This window comes from Rhineura floridana, chromosome 2 (assembly GCF_030035675.1).
Source record: "Rhineura floridana isolate rRhiFlo1 chromosome 2, rRhiFlo1.hap2, whole genome shotgun sequence".
Classification (NCBI taxonomy): Eukaryota; Metazoa; Chordata; class Lepidosauria; order Squamata; family Rhineuridae; genus Rhineura; species Rhineura floridana.
Window position 1 is genome coordinate 97218557 of NC_084481.1, and position 23111 is coordinate 97241667.

General features: G+C 44.9%; 1 protein-coding gene across 7 annotated transcripts in view; it reads right to left on the minus strand.

Moving 5' to 3' along the window:
* Positions 1–23111, minus strand: part of TNKS1BP1 (tankyrase 1 binding protein 1) — a 31261-nt gene that overhangs the window by 6742 nt on the left and 1408 nt on the right. For 4 of the 7 annotated variants that reach the window (XR_009760571.1, XM_061609608.1, XM_061609610.1 and 1 more), the window contains exons 2-8: positions 17195–17344; positions 15003–15768; positions 14082–14154; positions 11306–12787; positions 7542–9325; positions 2269–2668; positions 95–236 (exon numbers count right to left, since the gene is read on the minus strand). Coding sequence is in view for 6 of the 7 variants with exons in the window: in XM_061609608.1 (XP_061465592.1) it covers positions 95–236; positions 2269–2668; positions 7542–9325; positions 11306–12787; positions 14082–14154; positions 15003–15768; positions 17195–17324 (4777 nt within the window). In the remaining variant the exon portion in view is untranslated. Of the gene's footprint in view, positions 1–94; positions 237–2268; positions 2669–7541; positions 9326–11305; positions 12788–14081; positions 14155–15002; positions 15769–17194; positions 17345–18258; positions 18403–22089; positions 22113–23111 lie in introns of those variants that run through there. The other 3 variants (XM_061609612.1, XM_061609609.1, XM_061609613.1) reach the window with 3 other exon arrangements.

Below are 23111 nucleotides of genomic sequence, written 5' to 3' on the forward strand. Positions count from 1 at the left end.
CAACACACCCCAGGCTACACCAGTGTCAGTAATACACCAAAGGTGGCCACATGCAAACCACTTAACAGGCCCAGCTTGTAACACTCCATCCTACCTGTGGAATCCTTGAACATCCAGCTGTCTCTGTCACTCTCTGAAAGAGTGCCTCCAGTTCGGGTGGCTGGTGCCCGATGACCTCGCTTACGGCCCAAATTAGCACGGTCACGATACATAGTGTTGTCAAGAACCTCTGTATCCTGAATGCATATATAAGAGGTGAAGGAAGAGATCAGAACAACACATTTCTTCTTCCATGAATGCACAGAAACTCCCATAGCATCCCCATAGATCCTTCTCAGCTTCAGTTACTTCAGGGAGTAGAAACTGAAGCCTACTCCATACACATTCCAGAGCGAGACTCAGTCTTCAAGACCACACCCAGCCCCCTCCCCAAGACTGGGCTTCACCATTTATAACTTGCCAATTCATTAAAAAGCTATTAATACTTGTTGATTTTCGCTGCATTCCTTCTAGTCCTCCCTAAACACTCTCTTTCATTATTGGCTCAGCTTCTAAATTTTAGGCGAACTTTTGACTGCTGTGAGTACACAGAAGGCAGGGAACTACTTGGGAACTTTTCAGCCAGATTGCACCATCACCAGCCTGCCTACTCTGTCCTGGGATGTCACTCAAACCTGAAGTGTGGGAAGGAACATTTTACAAATAGCTTGGACTTGCTAGCTCTGCCCATGTAGCATGATACAAGGGCATTGCTAGGCCAGGTAGGTGAGCTTCTAGACAGATTAGTATGCATGGTCTGGCTAAACCTCACCCCCTTAACCGACTTACAACTCGTATGGAGACAGGACAAAATGAAGACTTTGGTTCAGGTTGTCAAACTGAAATAGTAATGTTAGGAAAAGTATTTAGATTCCTCTCTTCCTTCTCCAATTCTCCAACTCAACCCTACTTCAGCAACAAGACACAGGCTGTTTGTTGGAGCAGTCATGAGCCAACCTGCAAAGCCTGCAATATTATCTGCAGTCAGTTACCAAACTACAGCAACACTGGAGGACAAAAAAAAATAAAGAGTAGGCACTGTAACAAAGGACCCCAATCTCTTGTTCTCCATTCTGCCTTAGCAAGTAGTCATGTCTCGCCCTGAATCCATAAAGCACAGAATATGTTCTGTCTGGCAGAGAGATGAAGAAGTGCAGTGGGAATTTACATTGCAATAACCATCTCCCCAACTTCCAAAAGGAGTTAAAACAGTCTACCAAAGAATGTGACATGACTTATAATTGGCTGGACACAGCCAGCTACCTATCAAGTCCCAGCTAGATCCACAATCTTCAAAAGGGGACTATGGCCATGCAGTCTTTGTCCCTCAACTGGCCCTCTACACTGCTACATGCGAGCCTGTTTGTAAGCAGCAGTATTAAGATAGCTAGACTTGAACTAAAAGGTTCTTTTGTTATTTTCTTGAAGCAACATTCTGCTTCTTCCATTTGTTCTCTTCCCTTTTTATTCTTAAGGAACTTCATAAAATTTGGCTGTTGGGGTCTTGGGTGCATTTGTGCCAAACTCTCAGGGTTACCTTCAACCTTTCACAGGCCTAGTCACTTGGTATATGGTACATGCATGTATGAGTGAGGCTTGACAGAGAAAAGCAGGCTATGCTGGTCTCTGATGAGAGACAAGTAGGCTGGATGCTTTCTCTGCTTCCCTTTCTAAGTATTTGCCTTGGATCACTGGAAAGCACTCCCATCTTCTTAGGCACAACTAAAGATGTGCAGGACTGGAGGGGAAAATGGAAAAATTTGGGGGGAAATGTTTCCCCCTTTTTTCTGAAGTCTTTTGTTGTTGTTTTTTCAAAAAAATGGGTAAGAAACAAGGGGGAGCCAGGAAAAGGGGGAGAAAGAAAAGTGAGGGGAAAAGGAGAAAAAAACTTTTTTTATTTTTCCAGACCTTCACATCTCTTGGCACGACTGGCCTACCTTGAGAAGCAGTCACGGAAGGAAGAGAGTAAAAAAGTTATTTACCTCCCCTTCCATTAGAGGTGCTACTCTTTGCACATGGCAAAGGGATTTTATCACGCAAGTCTGGAATACAGCCCTCTGTCTGCGAGAGAAACCATTCGGAACCCATGTTTCTATATCAACGACATATTTAAATGTAATGTAAATGCCCCTCAAATCTTAGCATTGCTGTGCACGTGTAGCCCATGCCTAGCAGAAATATCTCAAGGGGTCAAGTGAGCACCACAGAATCATCTGAAGTAGTACTTGCCTCTAAGAAGATGAAGTTTTCCTCTGTGGGTGCCTCAGCTCCCTCTGAAGCATGACCCTCCTGCAATATGGGCCATGCAACTTGACTTCCATTTTGCTCTGGATGACTCAGCACCCTCGGTTCCACAGGTGGTTGACTCCCATTTCCACTGGCTAACTGGCTATCTGCAGCAGACAAAGCCTTTCCATCCTCCTCTGCTGGGACAGGCAATCCTTTAGCCCTTTCAGCTGCAGGTCCCTGGTTATTACACCAGCCACTGAGTCCCCTCTCTTTTTCTGAATGGCAACTGTGGAAGGAGGCAGGTCTCTTCTGATGGGCCACCTCTTTGACAGCACTATCAGAAACCATCTCTTCCAGCAGACGGCTGGGGCTGGACAGTCGTTGACGATGGAATTTTCTCCTTGGGTACGAGATAACGAAAAGTCAGGGTCAGAGTCTTCTTATTCTCATTGATAAGGTTCTCACCATCCCACTACAGTTCCCTCATCCCACCCCATGAATCCACACGTTTGCTCATCTTCTTCCAAAAGCTTTTTTTCCCTCAGTGTGCAAAAGCAATGAAGGTGTGCGAAGGACAGAGAGGACAGTCAAAGGGAGAATGAATACTTTCTAGATACAATGAAGGGCAAAAGAAATGACAGAAACAGACGACCCCATGGTGAAGGATTCAAACCTACTACCGCCAATTAAGAAGCACTACAAGTACCTCATCATGCAAATCATGACCCCATCCTTAAGAGTGATATGGTTCAACCTTCCTGGGGCTGTGCCACTTCAGGCTACATCAGAGGGCTCACATGATCCAAGACAGCAACAGTTTGTATTAGAAAAGTCAGGAGGAAAGAGAAATCCACACATTTCCCTAGTGCCAAGGGAAATGCAAGTTATGGTGACAATTCAAAGGGCTAGGCTGTAATGGAGACTGTGGAGTATGGAATTGTAGCTACTACAAAGATTACAAGTGCCTTAGGCCAAAAGCTGCCTTTATGACAAGCATGACCAATTTACAACCCACCGGCCTGCAAAGCACTGATTTGACAACCTCCCTGGTTTTGTAGTCCCATAAGGGCAGCTAAACCAGAAGTACAATGCTATGCACATTTACTCAGAAGTAAATCCCACTCTGTTTAATGAGGCTTATTCTCACATAAAACACAAAGGCCCGGTTTGTGTGCAACTATAAACCGTAGTCTAAAACTATAGTTTATCGTGAACCCATGCTTTTGGAGCCTCTCCAAACCATGAGTAGAAGTCAAGGTTTGCTCTTGGATTACCATATGTGCTTTGTTGTTGTTTTTTTTGGGGGGGGGGACCACAAGCATCAGTTTGCATGCAACACTAAGCCAGCATTGTGATTTGCTTTCTGATGGGAAAGGAAGAGCCCAGAGGTCACAATTAGAGTAGCACTTACAACACACTTTTTCAAGATAAACTATAGTTTGTTTCAAACCATGGCTTACTGTTACATGAGAACAGGGCCATAGGATTACAGCCTTAATCAACTTCAGTGAGCTGCCAAGCCTAGCTACATTCAGTTACAAAATAATCCAAATCTTGACAGCACTCAATATTTAACCCCATTCTAGATGGGAAGGAGATGGAGAACGGGGATAGTGGTCAGAGACTAGAACGCAGCACTGAAACAAAAGACAGAATTCAGTAAGCCCCAGTTCTGTGACTAGAATAAACTGTGCACATCAGATATAAACTGCTACACTTAATTTGATTTGATTGTGAGGTTTCTATTTGTCCTTGCAGAGCCTGAATGTTATGTCAACATTTCCCGTGTCACAGATGAAGAAAGGAAGGCAAAGTCCATATAACATTGAAGACTAAAAGATATACAAAAGAAAGACAGGGGGTACAGAAGAGAATCTATGCTGAACGAGGTACCACCTGAAGCAACTGTGACACTTTTGAGGACTCTAAAGGCTTGCCAAGACAACCATTTCCCCATGGCTGGAAGAATGCAAGTATGGAAAGGGGGGGGGGCATACCAAAGAAAAGATACATCAATGAGCATGGAATTTTCATTCAATTTTCACTGGTTTGGACTGTGTCACTTGTTGTTCCTGGTTCCTAATTTGGAATCACTGGGATCAGCACAGAGATTCACTCACTCTCCATGTGATTCCCACGTGCACTGTATCATCTCACACTCAAGAAAGCTTCTGCTTGGAAGTTGCCTGCTGCACAGCAACCAAGATGGGTAGAGAGAGCTACAAAACAGGAGTGTGCCCAGGCATGCACATGCACAAGATTGTACAACAGAGAGCCAATGTTGTATAGGGGCAGTGTTGGGCTCAGACCAGGGAACCTCAAGTTAAAATCTCTGCGCAATCATGATGCTCACTGGGTAACCTTGGATGCACTCTTAACAGAACCTACAAATTTCTCCCCATGGGGCACTTTAGCCAATTCAGAAGGCACATATTTTGAGTAAGATCAGGCTTCCTTGGGTGAAGCCTGCATCTTTAAAAGTGACTATGTGGCCATAATTAATTCTTACCCTGCCCTCTTCCTTGCCCTCCCTGTACAGCAGCCAAACCCATCTCTGTAACCATTTTTACAGAGGTTACAAAGTCTACATAATGACAATCTCTATTGTTTGAGATTAGCATTGATCCAATTCTTCCCAATTTCTACACATACATGGAAGACATGAGAAAATTTCAGGATTTTTCTCCCAGGCCTCTTATTAATTTTTAACATCTGTTACAAAGCAGTGCTTTAAACATTATTTTATTTTATTTTGTTTAACTTGATGACAATGATTCTTATGCTCAAGATGGGCTTGGCATTAGTCTGTTGGTTTGTCATGGTTCTTTTTTGCTATATTGACTTTCATCTGTACTTGATTAATGTTAATGTCTTTAATTTTCATCGCTAAACACCCAGAGGCTTCAGCATACGGTGACTAATAAATGCAATAAATAATAATAGTTTGCCCCAGTTTCATAGCTAGCTTGATGAACTGCAGCATTGTAAACTATCTTTCTTGTCCCTCTTGCTTTCCATAATCACATTCCAGTTTGGGGGACATTTGGATAGAAAGAGCTAAGAATGCGGGTCTTATTCCAAGCAGTGATAAAAGTTCCTTGAAAGTCTTAGTACGAGCAGTGATAAGAGTTTCTTGAACACTAGAACAGGAAAGATGCAGGTAACCTGCAGAAAAGGATGAGAACATAAACAGGGCATTAGCTATATAAACAGAAAATTGTTTCTTTAGGCGGAGGATGGGAGAAAGACAACAACAGATGTGTTTGTTACTCTTACTCTGGTTTGCATTTCAATGAAGCTGAAAAGCTCTCAATAGTTTTCCTCAGTGAAAGCAATACAGGTATGGCTCCAGGTTTGAGGGCCTCTGGGCAAGAGATTTCAGCTCCTGAGAAGAGACTGTTAGGGCCTGTCCCACTCCTCCTGACCCAACTAGCAAAGGGGACCTGTTCCTACTTCTGCAAAAGCATGCCACTTTCACATCAGCACAATCCTCATGTCACCCTTCCTGCTCATCTCCCAAATACCTAGATAGCGGTTGAAATTAGATAATGTATTGTCACAGAAGAGATGAACAGTCACATTCAAGGGAGGAGTCTTCTGTAATGCCACTTTGCATCCTGACAAAGCACCCATACTCCTGTCAAGAGTGGTCCGAGTGTTATGTCCATGCTGAGGTGATCCTTAACCTCCACTGTTCAGGAAACCCACAGAGAAGGCAGATCAGTAGCCCATGTTAGAAGTGCTCACCAAGCCCAGCCTATTCGTCCTGACAGCTAGCAAATGCTCCACTTTCCTTAGTGCTGGTGTCAACCTTGCAGTGTTTTAAGACTCGGCTTTTCTTACTGAAAGTTACATGACTGGTGCTCAATATGATAATAAAATGGAGGCACAAGGCTTAAGGAGGTGACAAAAATGCACTGGCAAAACAAAACTGATGACTAACAAGAAGTTGTCACACTTGCAAGATTTAACGTTAGGAAAAGTTCAAAGTCATACACACATGCACGTTAATGAGAAATAACCTAATTTACTGCAACTGAATGGATCTTAAAGAATCTGTGTTTCAGGTAGCATTATAAATTTCAAGAAAAACTTGTCAGTGGATTAAAAAGGTAAATGGAGAAGTACATCACCGGAGATGCCTGGTATTTCTCCCCTTTCCACAGAGCTGAATTTTGAAACTCAGAGCCAAAGTACTATAGGTAAAAAGCGGTATTAGTCAGCAAAGCCAAGGGTGAAGTGAAAAGACTATATATCTCAGACTAGGAAAAGGTAATGAGGGAGAGAGAGATTTACAGAATACAGTATTAAAAAAGAGAATGATCAATACTGTCATTCATTCTCACTCATAACAAAAAGGCAGCAACTTCAGGGCGTACTGAATCAGAGTGCTAATGCTGTGTATAAAACATGGGACCTGCTGCTACAGGTTGTTGCTGAAGCAAGACAACTAATTGAAAGCCAAACACGAGATGCAGTTCAGAAAAGAATCAACCTCCTTGTCTTCCTTCCTACTGAACATGGCAGCTACCCAAGACAAGACACTGGAATGGATGAGTAACTGACCATAAATGAGCAAAGAGGAGCAGCAGCTTTATCATTAAGCATTTGCCTGATCACCTAGGGAGAGTAGAAATGTTCCTCCAGGTGATCTGTTGTAGGCCCACCCCAGCTGCCTGAGCTCATTCTGCAGCAGCCACAGTACTTTGCTGTGCTTCTCCCACTAGGAAAATACAGCAGTGCAGATTGTGGCTACTGGGCATGCGGTACCAGATGGAGGGTAGCAATGGAACAACAGCTGGGTTTCCCCGCTAGAGAAACACAGCAGCACACTATGACTTGCTTCTGCATCTCAGAACATGTATAGCTGCCTCAGACTGGGGACAGTCCAGGTTATCTGGCTTCCTCCCCACTTTCTGGCAGGAAGAGAGCTGAAAGAGCAACTGCCACAATCTTGGATTGTGCTTTTACACTGTAGTGCCATAGCTGCTGCCTATCCTGATTCCTACAAGGATTTCTGGCTTTAACAGCAGCTCTGCATTACAAACACAGAGAAATATGTGATATTGCCTGTACCAACAACAGGCAACAGGGAGGGATAAACAGGAATGGGTGCAAACAGATTAACAAGCGAGCAACTGCCCTTTGACTAATTATTTACAAAAGAAAGGACGCAAAAGCAAAAGTACTTCAATTTCTTTGTCAACTTGTGTTCATTTAGCACCCACCCCACCACTTCTTCTATTCTAACTTGATAAGAGATAAGCCTTTACCTCTCTCCAGAGTCTCCAGTTGCTCCTGGATGCTGCATCTCATCACCATCCAAACCAGTAGCTGCAAACTGATAGCTGTGGTCCTCATGCTTTACCCCAGTTGCAGCAGTCCAGTCTGTCTGTATTAGGCCTACTTCCTCAGCCCCATCCAAAGCCTTGGGCCTCAAATCAGACACTTCCATACTTCCAGTGCCAGATCCATAGGCCAAATCCGCTTGCCCCACACCAGGTTCTCTGGTCTCCTCTGGATCCAAAGTTCTTGCATCTGATGAGGCAGACAAGGTTTCCAGGCCCAGGGAAGGGGACCAATAAGGCTGCTTCTCTGCGTGGTTTTTAGATGTATCTGGGCTCCCAACTTTCAAGTCACTGGAGAGGTCCATGCCTCTGAGCCCAAGATCTTGAGTCCACTCAGGCTGCCCCTCTCCAACTCCTCTGGGCTCATCCATAGCCACAGTTATTAAGCCTCCAGCCTCACCGATCAGGCTGCCTGCTGTCTCATCCAAATCCACTGTCACTCTTAGACTCTGTAACTCTAATGGGCCACAGCTTTCAGCTAGGTCCTTCCCTATGGCACCTAACTGTTTTTTCTGTTCTGTTGCTGAGAGATCAGTGTCTCTGATCCAGTCCCTTCTGCCACCAGCGAAATCACTACCATGCGTATCAGTTTCACTAAGGCTGTAATCATCAGCCCAGACTGGCTTCCGAGCACAGAACTTCAGATCACCAGCCTCAAATTCAGTGGCGCTTCCCCTATTTGCAACACCTAGTTCTCTTTCCCAGCCTGTTCGGCTATCATCACATTCACTGGCTCCGTCTGGTTTCTCAGCACTAAACTCACCATCTTGACTTTGGGCAAGCCCCATGTCATAGCTGCTGGGCCAGTTAGACTGTTTGACATTCAATTCAGACTCCTGACAGTTGTCATCATCAAACCCATATGTATTAGGCCGCAGTCGCTGTTGGGTGCTAATCTGAGATTCTAGATGGTTTGCAGTATAACCACTGAGCTGCTCCACCTGGTGGGCACTGAACTCTGAAAGCACCTGTCTAGCACTGCTGTCACTAGGCCAGCCTAACTGGCTGGCATTGAATGTGGCATCCTGAGAGCCAACAGTTTTAGCACTGGGATCACTGGGCCCCTCTGAATGCCTGACATCGAGTTCTGTATCCTGATGGCTGTCAGTACCGTATTTGACAGACTCATCTGATAACTTTGTGTCGACCTTTGATTCAAGGCAGCTGGCATTTTCTTCACTGTATTTGTTGAGCCAGTCAGTCCTTTCAGAAACACCAACATCATATGCGCTATTCCAACCCATTTTCTCAGGAGCAAATGTGCTACTCTCTTGATTATTGTCATTACTGCAGAGTCTGGGCCAGCCTGGTTTCCTCATGTAAAGCTCTCTGTCCTGAGACTCAGCAGTGCTGATACTATACGTACTGCTCCAATCTGACTCCTCAATCTTCTGATCAGCACAATTGCTGCCATAGGCAGTGAGCCATTCTTCTTGACCTGGTTCAGAATTGCTCTGCGACGGTGTACCTCTGGTCCAGTCTTGCTGACTGGCACCAAATTCCATATCCTGCCTTTTGGCATCACTAACGCTATACGAGCTCACCCAGTCCTGTGTGCCAGTGCCAAACTCTCGATCCTGTTCCATTTCACCAGGCCAAACAACCTTGCCGACGCCAGCAGCCCAACCCATGCCAAAGGTAGCAGACCGATCAACTTCTACAATGCCAAACTCGCTGCAAAGATCCTTCCGTGACCATCCCAGAAGATCCTAATAAAGAAAAGTAGGGGGAGAAATGAAAGCAATGTTGGGAGAGGCAGGACATAAATTTAGTGGGGACTGGATCCAGTAAAGATGTCCTTGCTCCCAACAGTCCAATATGAGGAACATATTAAAGAGACAGTAATGGAAATTTTAAATTCACCAAACCCTTCCCATTTTCAAAAAATCAGTCTAAATGTAATTCAGTTAACTTGCATAACTTAGAGAAGAGAAGGGGCATAGCTCAGTGACAGAGCATCTGCCTTGCATGCTGAAGGCCCCACATTCAATCCCTGACATCTACAGACAGGGATGGGAAAGACCCCTGTCTGGAACCCTGGAGAGCCACTGCCAGTCAGTGTAGACAATACTGAGCTGGATGGACCAATGACCTTATGTTCCTAATCTTCAAAAATGAGTCAGATTCACTTCTCACTCCAGCTGACCTAAGTTATTTTTTATTATTTATTTATTTATTTATTAGATTTCTATCCCGCCTTTTCTCCCAGTAGGAGCAAGTTGAGTTGCAACAGCTATGCAACTACCATACAAAGATATTGTCAAAAATCAAAAAGCTGTTTCCTAAAAGCATGTTTGAGCTAAAGGTGGGTCCCAGGTCTGAACTAGACGAACTATATGGGCTGGTGGTCTGTTTCAGAACAAGACAGCTTCCTATGGGCTGTATTCATCTACTATATCCTGTCAATACAAGGACTACTGCAAGTGCAACGGAACTTCGCTACCTCTCCTCCCCCCATTCACATTCCGCACCCTTCCCAAATCTGCTCCAGAGGGTTGGGTGAACCCCCAGAACAGATTTAAGGGGTGTCCAGAGGGAGAAGGGGTGAAAATTCCATTGCACAAGAAGAAATTTTTGCACTGACAGAACAAGAGACTTAGCACAACGTTAAATTCCTCCCGATGTTCCTAACCTATATTACTAAGAGCTGCTTCCTATATTACAATTTTCCTGTATGGAAAGCTCTTCCAGGTAGGAAGATGCATCAAACCCACCAGTACATCACTAATCCCGCACTTATGTAGTCATCTACTTGTGTGTAGATGTAGCAAATTACACGCATTTAGTATAGAGCCAATTATTTATGTGAACATGTCTTAAGGGTGACTTGATGGCAATTCTTTCCTTGGTCATTCATGCTTGCTTATTTTCCTACACTGAAGTGCTTTCCATGTAAGAAAATCATAGCTTGAGATGTGTCTGTTAAAAATCAAGTAATTAAAGTAATTCAGAAATTTTGTCAAGGACAAGTTGACAGAATATAGGATGATGGAAATAGTACCTTTTTGGTCAGGGAAAGAAAACAGTAGCCACAGGACCATTAGCTGTGCAAAGAAACCCCCACAAAGCAAACCTTTACAGTTCTAATCTACCTGTGTGATTTCTGAGCTTTTAGGAGCATCTCCTTTTATAACCACCTTATGAATGGTTAATTCTTGGTCCCTAAAGCAAACAAGGTATGCACATTAGTTCTTGTATACAACCTGGTAGACTAAGTGATGTACATAGCTACGAAAGCCTACTGAACTAAGGAGCACACCATTCACTCTTAAGTTAAGCATGCTGGAGCTCAAGACACAGCTTCTAAATGGCCAAGGGGGTCAACCAAACAGGCAAGAGTAGCTTCGATGTGCACAGGCAGGCTGGATTTGGGGAGGGAAACTGCTCCTCCCAGGATGACTAGAGGATTACTCCATGTAGCAGCAACTTTTGGTTCAGCCTTCTCTTTTGCACGCTCTGCAGCCATCTAACCTGTTCAGCTACTTTTGTGGCTTTCTTAAAAACCAAGACCCGCCCTTCTCAAAGTCAAGCCCGTCTCTGTTATTCAACTGGGCAGGAATGCACACCCACCTAGCCATGCTTGTGTCCATTTAACGCCTTCCATGCCAGGGCCTAAAAGCACTAGCGTGCAAGCCCTTTTGTGGTCTTTGGCCAGGTTCTCATGCCCACACTAAGTAAAGTTCCTTTACCTCTGATCCTGTGGGTTCTTCCGACTTGGGCGTACTTCTCTTTGTGTCATCAGCGCTGGGTGGAGGAGATGCCAGCAGTTCATCCAGCCAGTGTGAGCCAGAATCGGGATCAGTTCCACTCAGGGGGTCAGCACCCCCCATCTTGCCTTCCTGTGTCAGACCTAAAGCACCATCATCTTCCTGGCAGGAAGCAGCCATCTGCATCTGGGCATCTTCTAAGAATAAGATGCAAGGCTCCGCAGGAGGGGCAGCCTGTTCTACACTTGGCAATGGCTCCATTGCCCGTAAAGCCGCTTCCTCGGGGGCTGGGAGAAAGGGCAGAAAGCCATCGTGCTCCTCTTCACAGCCACCCTCTGCTGCCACAATAGGGCCCTGTAGCTTAGGGCTGATAAGCTTCCTCTGAGCAGAGGGACCTCCAGGTGCCGATACCTCAAGAGTTGAAAGGGACTCCGGCTGGCCCTCAGGCTTCCTCTGGCTCCCTTGAGAGCCCCTGGAATCACTGAGGCAGGGAAAACTCCCATAAGCCTCAGTTTCCCCTCCTCCCCTCCTCCGGCTCTCTGAATCTCTCTTCTCATAAGACCCTTTGGGGCTGAGGCTCATTCTACCCAATTCTGCCTCCAACTGGTCAGTATCATCAGATTCCTTAATGGGAGACCTTGGAGGAGACCCGAGTCTCTTTCCACCAAACTCGAGAGTCCGGGTAGGGAAAGCCCATTCAAAGGACTGTGACAGGCTCCAATTGGACTCTCCCCCTGCAGCCTGCTCTAAGGGAGGACCCCCTACTCTTGGCAAGACAGCCAAGGACCCCCCTAGCTCCTCCCTGACTATTTTTTTACCCCGTGGCTGCAACACTCCCTCTGAGGCACGCCGTAGAAGCACCTGTGAGAGTTGGGGGTCTTTGTCCTCAAGAGGTAACATTGGTGATTGATTCTTGAGGGAATCCTGGTCTCTGGAGAGTAAGGACGTGTCTTGTGTGCGAGAGGGGGAGCCAGGAGGTTTATCAGAAGCAACATAGTACTCAGAAGGAGTGCTTGGAGAGCCAGGGGACTCTGAGACTCCCTGGAGACCACTGCGGGGTTCCAGGCTGAGCTCAGCAAGTGGATGGGTCAAACTGGCAGATGGCCCAGGGAGAAGACAGACCTCAGGGCATTTTTCAGAAAGGCCCTTGAGACCCGAAGGCTGGGAGTGTCCTAGGAAAGTTTTGATGGAACTACTGGGGGATCCTGGGGGGCAGGGATCAGAAAGGGCCATGGGGGAACCTGGAGCCTGGACAAGACCAAGGGAGACCTCAACAGGAGATTCAAGGAGGTCAGTAGGTGCATCAGGAGAGCCTGGTGGAAGCTGAGCTTCAGTGCTTAGAACATCTGCTGGAAAATGTGGGGCACCTGGGGGTTGGGCTGGTTCAGCAACAGCATTAGGGGACCCAGGAGTGACTCCAGAAGAAAGCTTAGTGAGGGGTTGATAGGTCTTGGGGAAAGAGTCCTGGAGAGAGACAAGGGAAGAATGGGTTTTTAAAAAACACTCCTACCTCCTTGGAACCCTCCAGAGCATCCCAAGTCATTCTTGAAGCTGTGCTCTGCTCCCTCTAGCCCCAAAGCTGTTACTTAGAAGAAAGGATGTCTCCCCAACCCTAACCCCTTCTTTCAAATCACCATGAAGAACAAATCCCCTGACTTCTACACCTCAGAGGTTCTTCTCCCCCACCTGGTGCCTTGGAAGTTCTGCTTTCACTGCAAACTCCCCAACATCCTGCAAGACCCTCCCAACAATATTTCCCCCCAGTTATTAAAGCCAGAAGGAAATGAAATGCAAAGAGTGGAGGAGGAAAGGGAAAAGAAAAGCTGAAGAAAATCGGTCAATATCCTGCAGTAACACCAAGACTGTGCCCCACCCCAGGCCTTGCCTCCTCTCCATCTAGGCCTACAAAAAAGGAAGAAACAAAGCCAAGCTAAGTAGATCACACCCAACAGGCTGATGGCCTTCCTCACCCCCTCCTCCCCCGGGAGAGACAAAGGGAGTTAATGATTACCACCATCCGCCCCTGAACAAGCAGCCAGAGGATGCTGTGCTTTCCCTGCTAGATTATTTGGCCATAGGCCCAGCAGTTGGGATCTGCTTCATACATACCTGATAGGTCACTGAACTGTATGCGTTGAGTCATAGCTGCTCCCTTCCCTCCAGCTAGGGGCCTAGGATTCTACATTAGGTTTCCAAACTTCACCTAGGCTAGGCTCATGCTAGTTAGATAGCCTGTGCTACAGTTTGTTCTTTAAAGAACTGAAGGGACATCAATCTGTTTCTCTGATTTCTTTCTCACCCTTCCCAAAAGCAAGGAAGTATTGGGACAGTCATGCTATAGCAAGTGGCAAGATTATGCTTTGGATGTTTCAATATTGTCCCATACAAGGTAGAAAACATAGACTGCCTTAGAGCTGAAGTCAACATGATAGGTGTCTTGCACATGGAGCTAGGGCTGAATTTTTCAAATTCCAGGCATCTGGGTAAACCAGTCCATGAGATTCTCAGAGTGCCATACCCGGTGTCTGAAAAGGGGACAAACAAACATGGCCTGGGAAACCCAATAGCAGTGCATGATAGTGCATTGTGTGCTTGGGCTACCAATCTCTTCTTAAAGAGAAGCATTAGTAGAGAAAGGAGACACGCACCCTACAGAGAGGGAGCCCGGAAGGAGAGAGGTGGCAGATACCCCTGAGACAGAGGAGAGCCAGGAAGGAGAGAGCCCAGCGGAGGAATCGCCGTGCTGCAGATAACTCACGCCAAGGGGAGATGGTGGACTGCTATATCCAGGTTGGCCTCCATCATAGCTCACGCTAGGTCGACTGGAGCTGCTGAGAGAAAGAAATGATGCCACCAGGAAACAAACCTAGTTATTGCTAGGAAAAAGCCATATCTCTCAGACAGGGATGGGGAAACTGTGGCCCTCTAGATATTGCTGGACTACAGCTCCCATCATCCCTGACCATTAGCCATGCTGGCTGGGGCTGATTGGTACTGAAAGTCCACCAACAACTGAAAGGCCACATGTTCCCCATGCCTGCTCTAAAGAACTGTGTGCTACTTCTATCACAAAAGGGTCTTCTGCCCAACACACAGGTATCATGTACAAAATAAGAAAGATGGGGGTTCGTGCCCAGGCATGGCCATTCCAAATGCATTGGCTATACTTTTGAGTGCATAGAAAATAGAGACTTCTAGATTTCATGCTCCAAGCATCGTCATAGCCCATCCAAAAGTAATTTCCTCTGACTGGTCAACTGCTCAAATAAGTTCTGAGTTGCTACCATTCATGACACCATCCTAGGATTTAAGATAACAGATTTCACAGAGACTATAGTTGGGAGAAGCATGCTCAGTTCTAACCACTGAATTCACTTTTCACTGAGTTCAGTGAGACTTACTCTCATGTATGGAATGCACAGGACTGTAGCCTTAAACTGTGACAACTTCAGTTTCCATTAATAAATCACTGGAATAATTTAGCTCTGCTATAGCCAAGCGTGAACAAATAAATAATTGCCAGCAAGTCCCCATCTAGGCACATTACTTTAATTTCCCTGGTACTATTCCACAGCTGCTGACCCGCATCCCATTTCAGTTCTTGACATTACAGCATGCACTCTACAATATTTTGCAAAGCTAACCTTCCAAGATTACATGGAACAAATCTGAACCTCACCTGTCCCTAGAGAGTAAATCTAAGTTCCTCTCCATTGCTCTTGCTGGTTGCTCAGATTCAGGCAGATGCTGACCATTTGAACTTGTGATTTCCTCCTTGTTCCTTGACAATCTGCTCTCCTCAACGTCACAAGAGATTCTGTAGGTAGGACCCTCCAATTCCATTTCACTGCCTTCTCCACTGGAACATCTCCGGAATGCAGCATAACCCTTAGGCCCCAGGTGAACAGCTGTGCTACCATCCTGGCTGAAGAAGGAGCGTACCAGCCGAGGCCTGTCAGGGCTGTTTACCCCCTCCTTGTTGGGCTTCTCCATCTTGGCCAAAATCTCCTCCACTGTGGTCCCAGGAAAACGCTCTGGCTTGGCTGCTACTGGCACTGGCTTTACTTTGAATGGAACAGTGCCCTTGCGTAAACTGGAGGATTCTCCACTCTCTTCTCCAGAAGCTCCCTCCACAGCAGTTGATTTCTTTGTTGGCCCAGCTACCTCACCATCTCCAGATGGTTTGGCTATAGTGGAAAATGGAGACAAAACCTCTTTCCCATTGGTAGATTCTCTTGCAGGGGTCTTTAGACTAAAAGAGAGACGCTTAACTGCGTTGCAGGCCCCACTGCTATATGGCTTGGGCCCAGCCAATAAGTTGATCTTTTCAGCAGAGGGCACCTCAGAGAGAGCCTGACGCAGGCCAGGAACAGGCTTCACTGGCATAGCTGGCTTTGGCAGCACCCAGGGCTTGGGTTTCACAGGTGGCTTTGGACGAACATCCTCTGAGGAATAAAGGATGTGAAGAAAGAGGCTTTTTATACAAAGCTCAACCGGAACACATAGCAACTAAATTATATGGATCAAAATGAGAACCCACTGATAGAGGCAGGGAAAAGTGTAGAGGTGAGAATATTTTGTGAATATTCTCCCCACTCACCGCTTGAATAAAAACACACTCTCTCATTTTCAGCTATGTTTTGCACCACATTGGGAAAGGCCATTCATGTGGGTGAAGAAGGGGGGTCAGGGAGGCAAGCAAATATATTCTCATTGCCAAGGCAATCAAGTCAACATTCCCCATCTCCAGTTCATCTAAAACCTTTATTCTCAAATGGGGTGCACATTCGGATGGCATCTACACACATCTCCATATTCGACCTCAGTCATGCCTAACAGGAATTGGGACAGATAACTTTTGGTGCTATGCTGGTGGACAATGAAAGTGAGAATGTAGCAGCAACACGTGGCACATTACTTGGTTGTCTGGGCAAGGAGGACATTATCTCTTCCCTCCAACCCAGAGTGAGGGCAGTGGGAAATCTTGCCTATCATGCTATGTCATTATGTTCACTATGTGATATCCAATTATCTGGGATCGCACCGAGAGCAACATTATAAAATGGGGCCAAAGTAGCAGCATATCATGGCCGCAGAGAGTGACGGGGGATGCACCACCTGAAAGATCACTACATATGTCAAATTGAACATAGCAAAAATTCAGTGTAGCACTGTTCATATGTACAGTCCCACAGACCTATAAACACATGCTTCAACAAATAAGATATTACGCACAGAGAAAACACTAAAACTGAATGCAACTTTGAACACAGGTCAGGCTGGATGATCTTCTGGTGCATGAAACCTGTGATTCTCAAGTGGCGATAAAAAAAACACTACCTATAGAGGTTGTGAAAACCCCTTTGGATTGCACTTAAATTGCAGTACTCTCAGGCCTGGTAGTGGGATCAGAGCCTTACATGATCAGCAGGACAATGTGGTGTGCCTCTTGGTGGACTGTACCAGTAGGTGCAGGATTGTATGTTTGAGAGGTCTCCAATGTCACAAAGAATCCTCCCTATACATAAAAAGCTAGCATATCAGGAAGAAACATTCTAGGTTAGTCTTTTCCGTGACACATTAGCTTTCAATGTGCTGAAATTTGTTGGGAGGGGATCACAAGTAGAAACCCATTGAAATATGCTATCCGCTATCTTCAGAATGAAGCAGTCTGTTCCAACAAGATCTGCCTCATGTGTTCCTGCTTACTATTTGGCTCAGCTCTTCATTCTTAGGTGCACTACGACCTCTTAACATAAATAGAAAAATCAAGGTTGCCATAAACTTTGCATATCATATTGTCCTGTATTTAGCTCTCTACAACAATCTACTCAGCTCTGCTGAGTTGAAGGCTCACAATGCATAACATACCTATCTCAGGACTGCTTGATGGCTGTTTGGGTCCTCTCTGGCCATTGGCAGCAGTACAGGGAAATGGGGAGCACAACGACTGGGAATTAGAGTCCATCACATTACCAGGCCGGGACTCTGAACTCAGCATAAGTGTCAGCCCCTATGATACTGGAAAAGGAGGTTAGACAATGTGTAAAGGAATAAACAGACTTCCAATCCAGCCTCAGATCACTGATGCTTTCCCACAAAATGCAAATTTTCAAACATCCTCATTGTGTTTTCAGCTGGATCTTCACCAGTCTGAACATGAGACATCTCTCTCTCTCTCATCCACATACACAGAGAAAGAGAGGGACTCTGAATGTATCATGTTATGCCACTCCCAGGGCAGGCTGGAACAAGGATGAAGAAAGCGAGTCTCCCACAAGCATCTAGGCCATGAGTCACGGTGAAGGATGAGAATCCCATACTTACAAAACTTTGGCTTCCTAGCCTATTTGCTCTGCTCTGCACAGGGCTGCCCCTGCTCCACCTTTTATCACACCCTGTCCTTCCCTGCCAACTTGCTATCTCTCCTTCACCTGCTTCTTTCCCTGTTATGCTGCCTCATTCTCCTGCTAGGTCCTGTCACTTTGCCACAACCCTCCCCATTTCAGCAGCTTTTCCAGAGAGAATCTCCCCTCCTTTTCCAAAGTCCCTTCCTGCTCCCTCCCCTTCTTTCCCACCCCTTCAAGCAGCTCAAGAGGTTTTCTGCTCAGCCCCATCCCAGCTGCATAAGCTCCCTATCCGGATGTACAGAGCAGGGAGCAAACATCTGGAGGACTTCCCTCCCTCCTGATTTCTCAATCACTTGGCACAGCCACTGGAATTCAATGAGGTAAAGCCAGGGCCTGCTCCTGTCACTACGGCAACGGCCTCCCACTAGATTTCAGAAGAGGGCCAAACCCTGGCTAAAAAGAGAAACAAGCTAGCATCTTGGTTACAAGAAGTGTGTGCCTCAAGAGATTGTCCCAGCTGGCTATCACCCTGCTAGCATTCAAGAACAGAACTAAACCACACAATGAGGGAGGAATAGGACCTACCAATAGCTTCCCTTCAGTATCACAGAAAGAGCTGGCGCAACAGACAGACAAATGAAATTAAGGCACGGGCCACAAGATTATAAACATTCCCTCTCCTAAGCCTCCATCTATACTTTAAGCCAAAATAGCTAAGACCAGCAAGCCTCTCTTTCCAAAACCTAAGTGAGGGAGATTTAAAGACACAGTGCCTCCAAAGGGAAAGGCAGTACAGCTACCTCTGCCCTTTCTGCTCAGCTGACTAGTTTGTTTTTAATTTATAAAAAGTGTTCTTAATATCACTTTTCGGCCCTGTTAAGGGCCTCCAAAGTGGTTTACATCACAGGACCTGCCAAACAACAAAAGCTAAAGCCTCACAATAAAAAAGGAGCAGAATTAAAAAACTCAATCGTATATTGAAAGCCATGAAAAGCCACAGGGAATAAGAATGCTTTAACTGCATGCCTAAACTTCATCAGGAAAAGGACCAGTCTCACCTCTTTTCGGGGGAGGGAGAGGAAGTTTACAGCCAGGCTGCTGCCAAAGAAAAGCCTCTGTCTCATTTCTGCAAGCCACACAGTACCTCAGCTTAACACTTAAGCCCAGCTTCTATAACAAAGTCCCAGATCTTATTTTTGCTTAGCCTGCTTGCCTGTAGCCTTCTGTCCCCACATATTCATTTGTCTTAAGATTTGATTTCTCACACCACTGGCTGAGGTACCATTCTGTTTACCCTATTCAGTATGTGTCAACCTACTAAGTGTTTCATGGACAAAGACATCATGATTTAGGGCTTCTTGTATCCTATATTTCCCCAAAGAATCTCCTGAGAGAACTATTGCTCCTGAACACAACATAAGCAAAGGGGAAAGAACTTCATTTAGCAGAGAGGAAGAGAAAAGGAGGACTGAGGAAACTGGATCGAAGATGGAAAACCAGCAGCACATGGAGGCATCTGTAACTCCATCCAAATCTATTAAACCAGCAGATACCCACAATGAAGTATACAACACCAGAGGAGACTTTCTCCAAATCCAGAACCAGTGAAAATAAATAGAGATAGAATCACAGTCCAATCTTGTTTCTTCAGCTCTCTTCCTACTCTTCACAGATGAACTATGGTTTTTAACCTATGGGGCAGAGAGGATCCTGAAACAGACAAGCCCTTTCTTCTCCAGTGGACTAAATACAAGGAAGTACACAAACTATATTTCATCAAGTAGTTAAGATTGCTCCATAAATGGTTTTGGTATCCTAAACAGACATTACTTCTATGTGGGAAAATGCATGCATGCCCCATTTTGCCATGAGACAGAGGAAGATATATGCATTCATCAGAAGAGATGGCATATGCTTTTTCCTGAACTGAAAAAATAGCAATGTCAATGCAGGAAAATCACAAAGAGTGAAGAAACCTTCAAGGAGGCATACGCCTTGGGAAAACACATTGTTGTTATGTGCCTTCAAAGTCAATTGCAACTTATGGCAACCCTATGAATCAGTGACCTCCAATAGTATCTGTTATAAACCACCCTGTTCAGATCTTGTAAGTTCAGGTCTATGGCTTCCTTTATGGAATCAATCCATCTCATTTGGTCTTCCTCTTTTTCTACTTCCTCCTGTTTTTCCCAGCATTATTGTCTTTTCTAGTGAATCATGTCTTCTCATTATGTGTCCAAAGTACGATAACCGCAGTTTCATCATTTTAGCTTCTAGGGATAGTTCTGATTGAATCTGTTCTAACACCCAGTTATTTGTTTTTTTTCAGGCCATGGTATGCACACACAAATAAGTTAACAGATAAAAACAGATCAAAGCAGAGAGAACAATGCTTAGCTTCTAGACAGAGAGAACAAAGAAAAATTGTATAATAGGATGACAAAAATCATCTTTTGAGACACTGTCCAACAACACAATCCTATGTATGTCTACTTACAAGCAGCTCCCATTAAGTTGAATAGGGCTTACTCCCAGGTAAGTAGGTATAGGATTGCATTTGGAGAAATGCAAACTCTCCATCACAGTACAATGTCTGAAAGGAGCATATCTTCACACTTGATCAAAATTTTAATTTGCAAAGTTCGTAAGGCACACTGACATTCCCATTATGATCTTCACCCCATTCTCAGAGATGCAAAATCTAGTTGCATTCCGAGTACCTGGCCTTTTCTACAGTCATGATGAAAGTGACATATATACCTAGGAAATACTTAAACTTTAATAGTGATGCGTTTTAAAGGATGATCCATGATTGTTTCAAGGAAAGAACAAACAAGGAATAGAATTAGAAACTGCTTAAACACAAGGAAGCTTAAGCTTAATATTTTTTAATTTTTAATTTATTTATTTTTTTAACATATGAGCCTTGGGCTACAATGATGAAAGAGAAATATGAAGAAAGGCAATTTGGAAAGTTGAAGAATGAGGCAATGGGAGACAGAGAAGACAGGCAAGCTGAGAGTATAAGGAACAGAAGGGTGTATCTAAAGCAGAATAGTTGTCTTTGCATGTATATAGCTGCTCCACAACCCTGTGAGGTAGGATACTACAGATGCCAGGAAACAGGCTGAGAGACTGTGACTTAGGCCACAAAGTTAGTTCATGGCTGAGCAGATATTTGAAATGAGGTTCCACAGATGTAAGTCTACTTATCTACCATTGGCTCTTGCATGATGGAAGATTACACAGACTTCTCTATGTGCACAAAAAGGATTGCAGCAGAATCCACCCCTACAGAAACCTGGAGATATGCAACAGGAAGAAACCACTTAGAAAGACTATAATAGGGATTTGGTTCAGGGACGGAACAAGTGGCAGAAAAGATGTGGGAGGAAAAATCTCAAGATTCAAAGAAGCAGATAAGTACATACTCAAAGTAACAAGCACAAAAGATGAGCCAAGACAGCAGAGCTTAGGGAATATCTTGAGGACATTGCTGAATATGTGCAGAGGCTCCTCTTGTGAAGCATTTATACCTCAGTCTAAGACATTCTGCAAACTTATCATGCAGAGGGAATCTGAAGAAGAGGAAGCTATATGTCCTACACCATGGCTGGGCTGGGAATCAGTGACTACCCTCTCAACATGCTGACTACTAATTCACAGCCAACTTGGGATGTAACTCCGCTTTGTTCCTCTAAAGCTATGCACCATGAACAAAAAGGACCACTAATGCCACAGGTGCATTTAGAACTGGGACCTCAGTAAGGTGCTTCCACGCCAGTCCCTCTTCCCAATACAATTACAATTTGCTTACTCATTTGCTCCTTAGAATCCAAACAAAGTTCTGCCAAATGGTTGCATTCTCATTCCTGCCCCACCCCAACATCATACTACTTTCTTTAAAAGCTGATTTGTAGCCATTTTTAAAGTTTCCCCTGCAATTGTAACACAACTCTTTCATGTTTGAACTGAAGTGGCACTATTTTCTCATCTGGAGGATGATAGATTCCCAACCCTGCTGTAGTAGGACTGTAGAGGCTTTGGAATTATATTTCCAAAGAGGAAGTGAAATTGACAAGCCCCTTAGCAAAACAAGCAAAAAAAAATAAGTGGAGGATTTCTTCCTCCATAGAACATCAGAACCAATGATGTCAAGTGAGCTCTTTTGGGGAAAGGGCTGATCAGATAAAGTTCTCTTAGCAGTAATGACAGGAGCTCTAGGTGAGGGGTGTGCAGAGTGGCTGCAGCTTGCACCACCTTAACCATCTTTCCTGAAGATACTCCATTGTGTGGGGACTACATATTAGCACTGAATCAGGCTACCACTTGCATAGCTTTTTATCAGTACTAACATTCTGGCAGTTTGTAGTCTAAAAAATATATAAGAAAAGTAGAAAGGCAGCAGGCACTTACTACAGTATAATTCAAGGGAGCTCTACACACATCCAGCCAAATCTCTTGCCATCTTTGGGCCATTGTTTCCCATGACACTCTTCCTTTTTTGGCTGCAAGACCCTTACAGCAGTCATTGTCTCCCACTGTATGTCTACATAGTCCACATATGCAGGGGACATTAATCTCAGCCTGTCCACAAGCACCATGTTAACAAGAAAAAGAATGGATAGAAAACCATGAGGGGGGGGAACAGCACTAGGGACAGATAAACTGCTGCAAGGGGCAAGCTTTTCCACCTGCCTTGCCCCACCCCTCTGCCTGGGCCTTATCAGGAGGAGCTGCAGACTGAGAGGTGGTGCTGCTGCAGGGATGAGACTCTGCTGGGACCATCAAGGGGCAAGTTTTTCCACCTGCTTTGCCCCCCACCCCTGCTCTTAGCGACATTTTTCTGGGGACTGCCCTTTACCAGGAAGATGAATGCTTTTGGTTTGTTGCTCCTGTTTTTTTAGATATGTTAGGATTTTGTTAGTTTGATTTTTTTTGTAAATTGTATTGTTTTTATTTGTATTTTGGATTTGTATTTTTATTTGTGTGTAAGCCGTCTTGGGGGCCTATTTGGCCGAAAGGCGGCCTAGAAATAAAACATAACATAACATAAACTTGGGACAGATAAACTAGGGACACTAGGGACAGTTAAACTTAGATAAACTTGCAGCAATAGGAGCATGCATGCCACAGGTGAAACAACATTGGTTTATGACAAATCACAGATGATGAACTTATCCTAAATATGGATTGCTCCCCTACTCCTAGCTCTTGTTTGAATAAATTCCCAATCAGGAACGCTCAAAGAAAGAATCTAACACAGAGATAGGGAATAGGTCATTATAGCTTTTTGAAAAGGGAAACGGTCAGTGGCAAATTAGCAGTTAAGGGTCAATGAAAACCATTCTTCTATTAGGTGGAAGAATAGTGTAGGAACGTGTTGCAAAAAATAGAAGGCATGTAGGAGAATGCTGACATGTGATTAAAGTATGAGA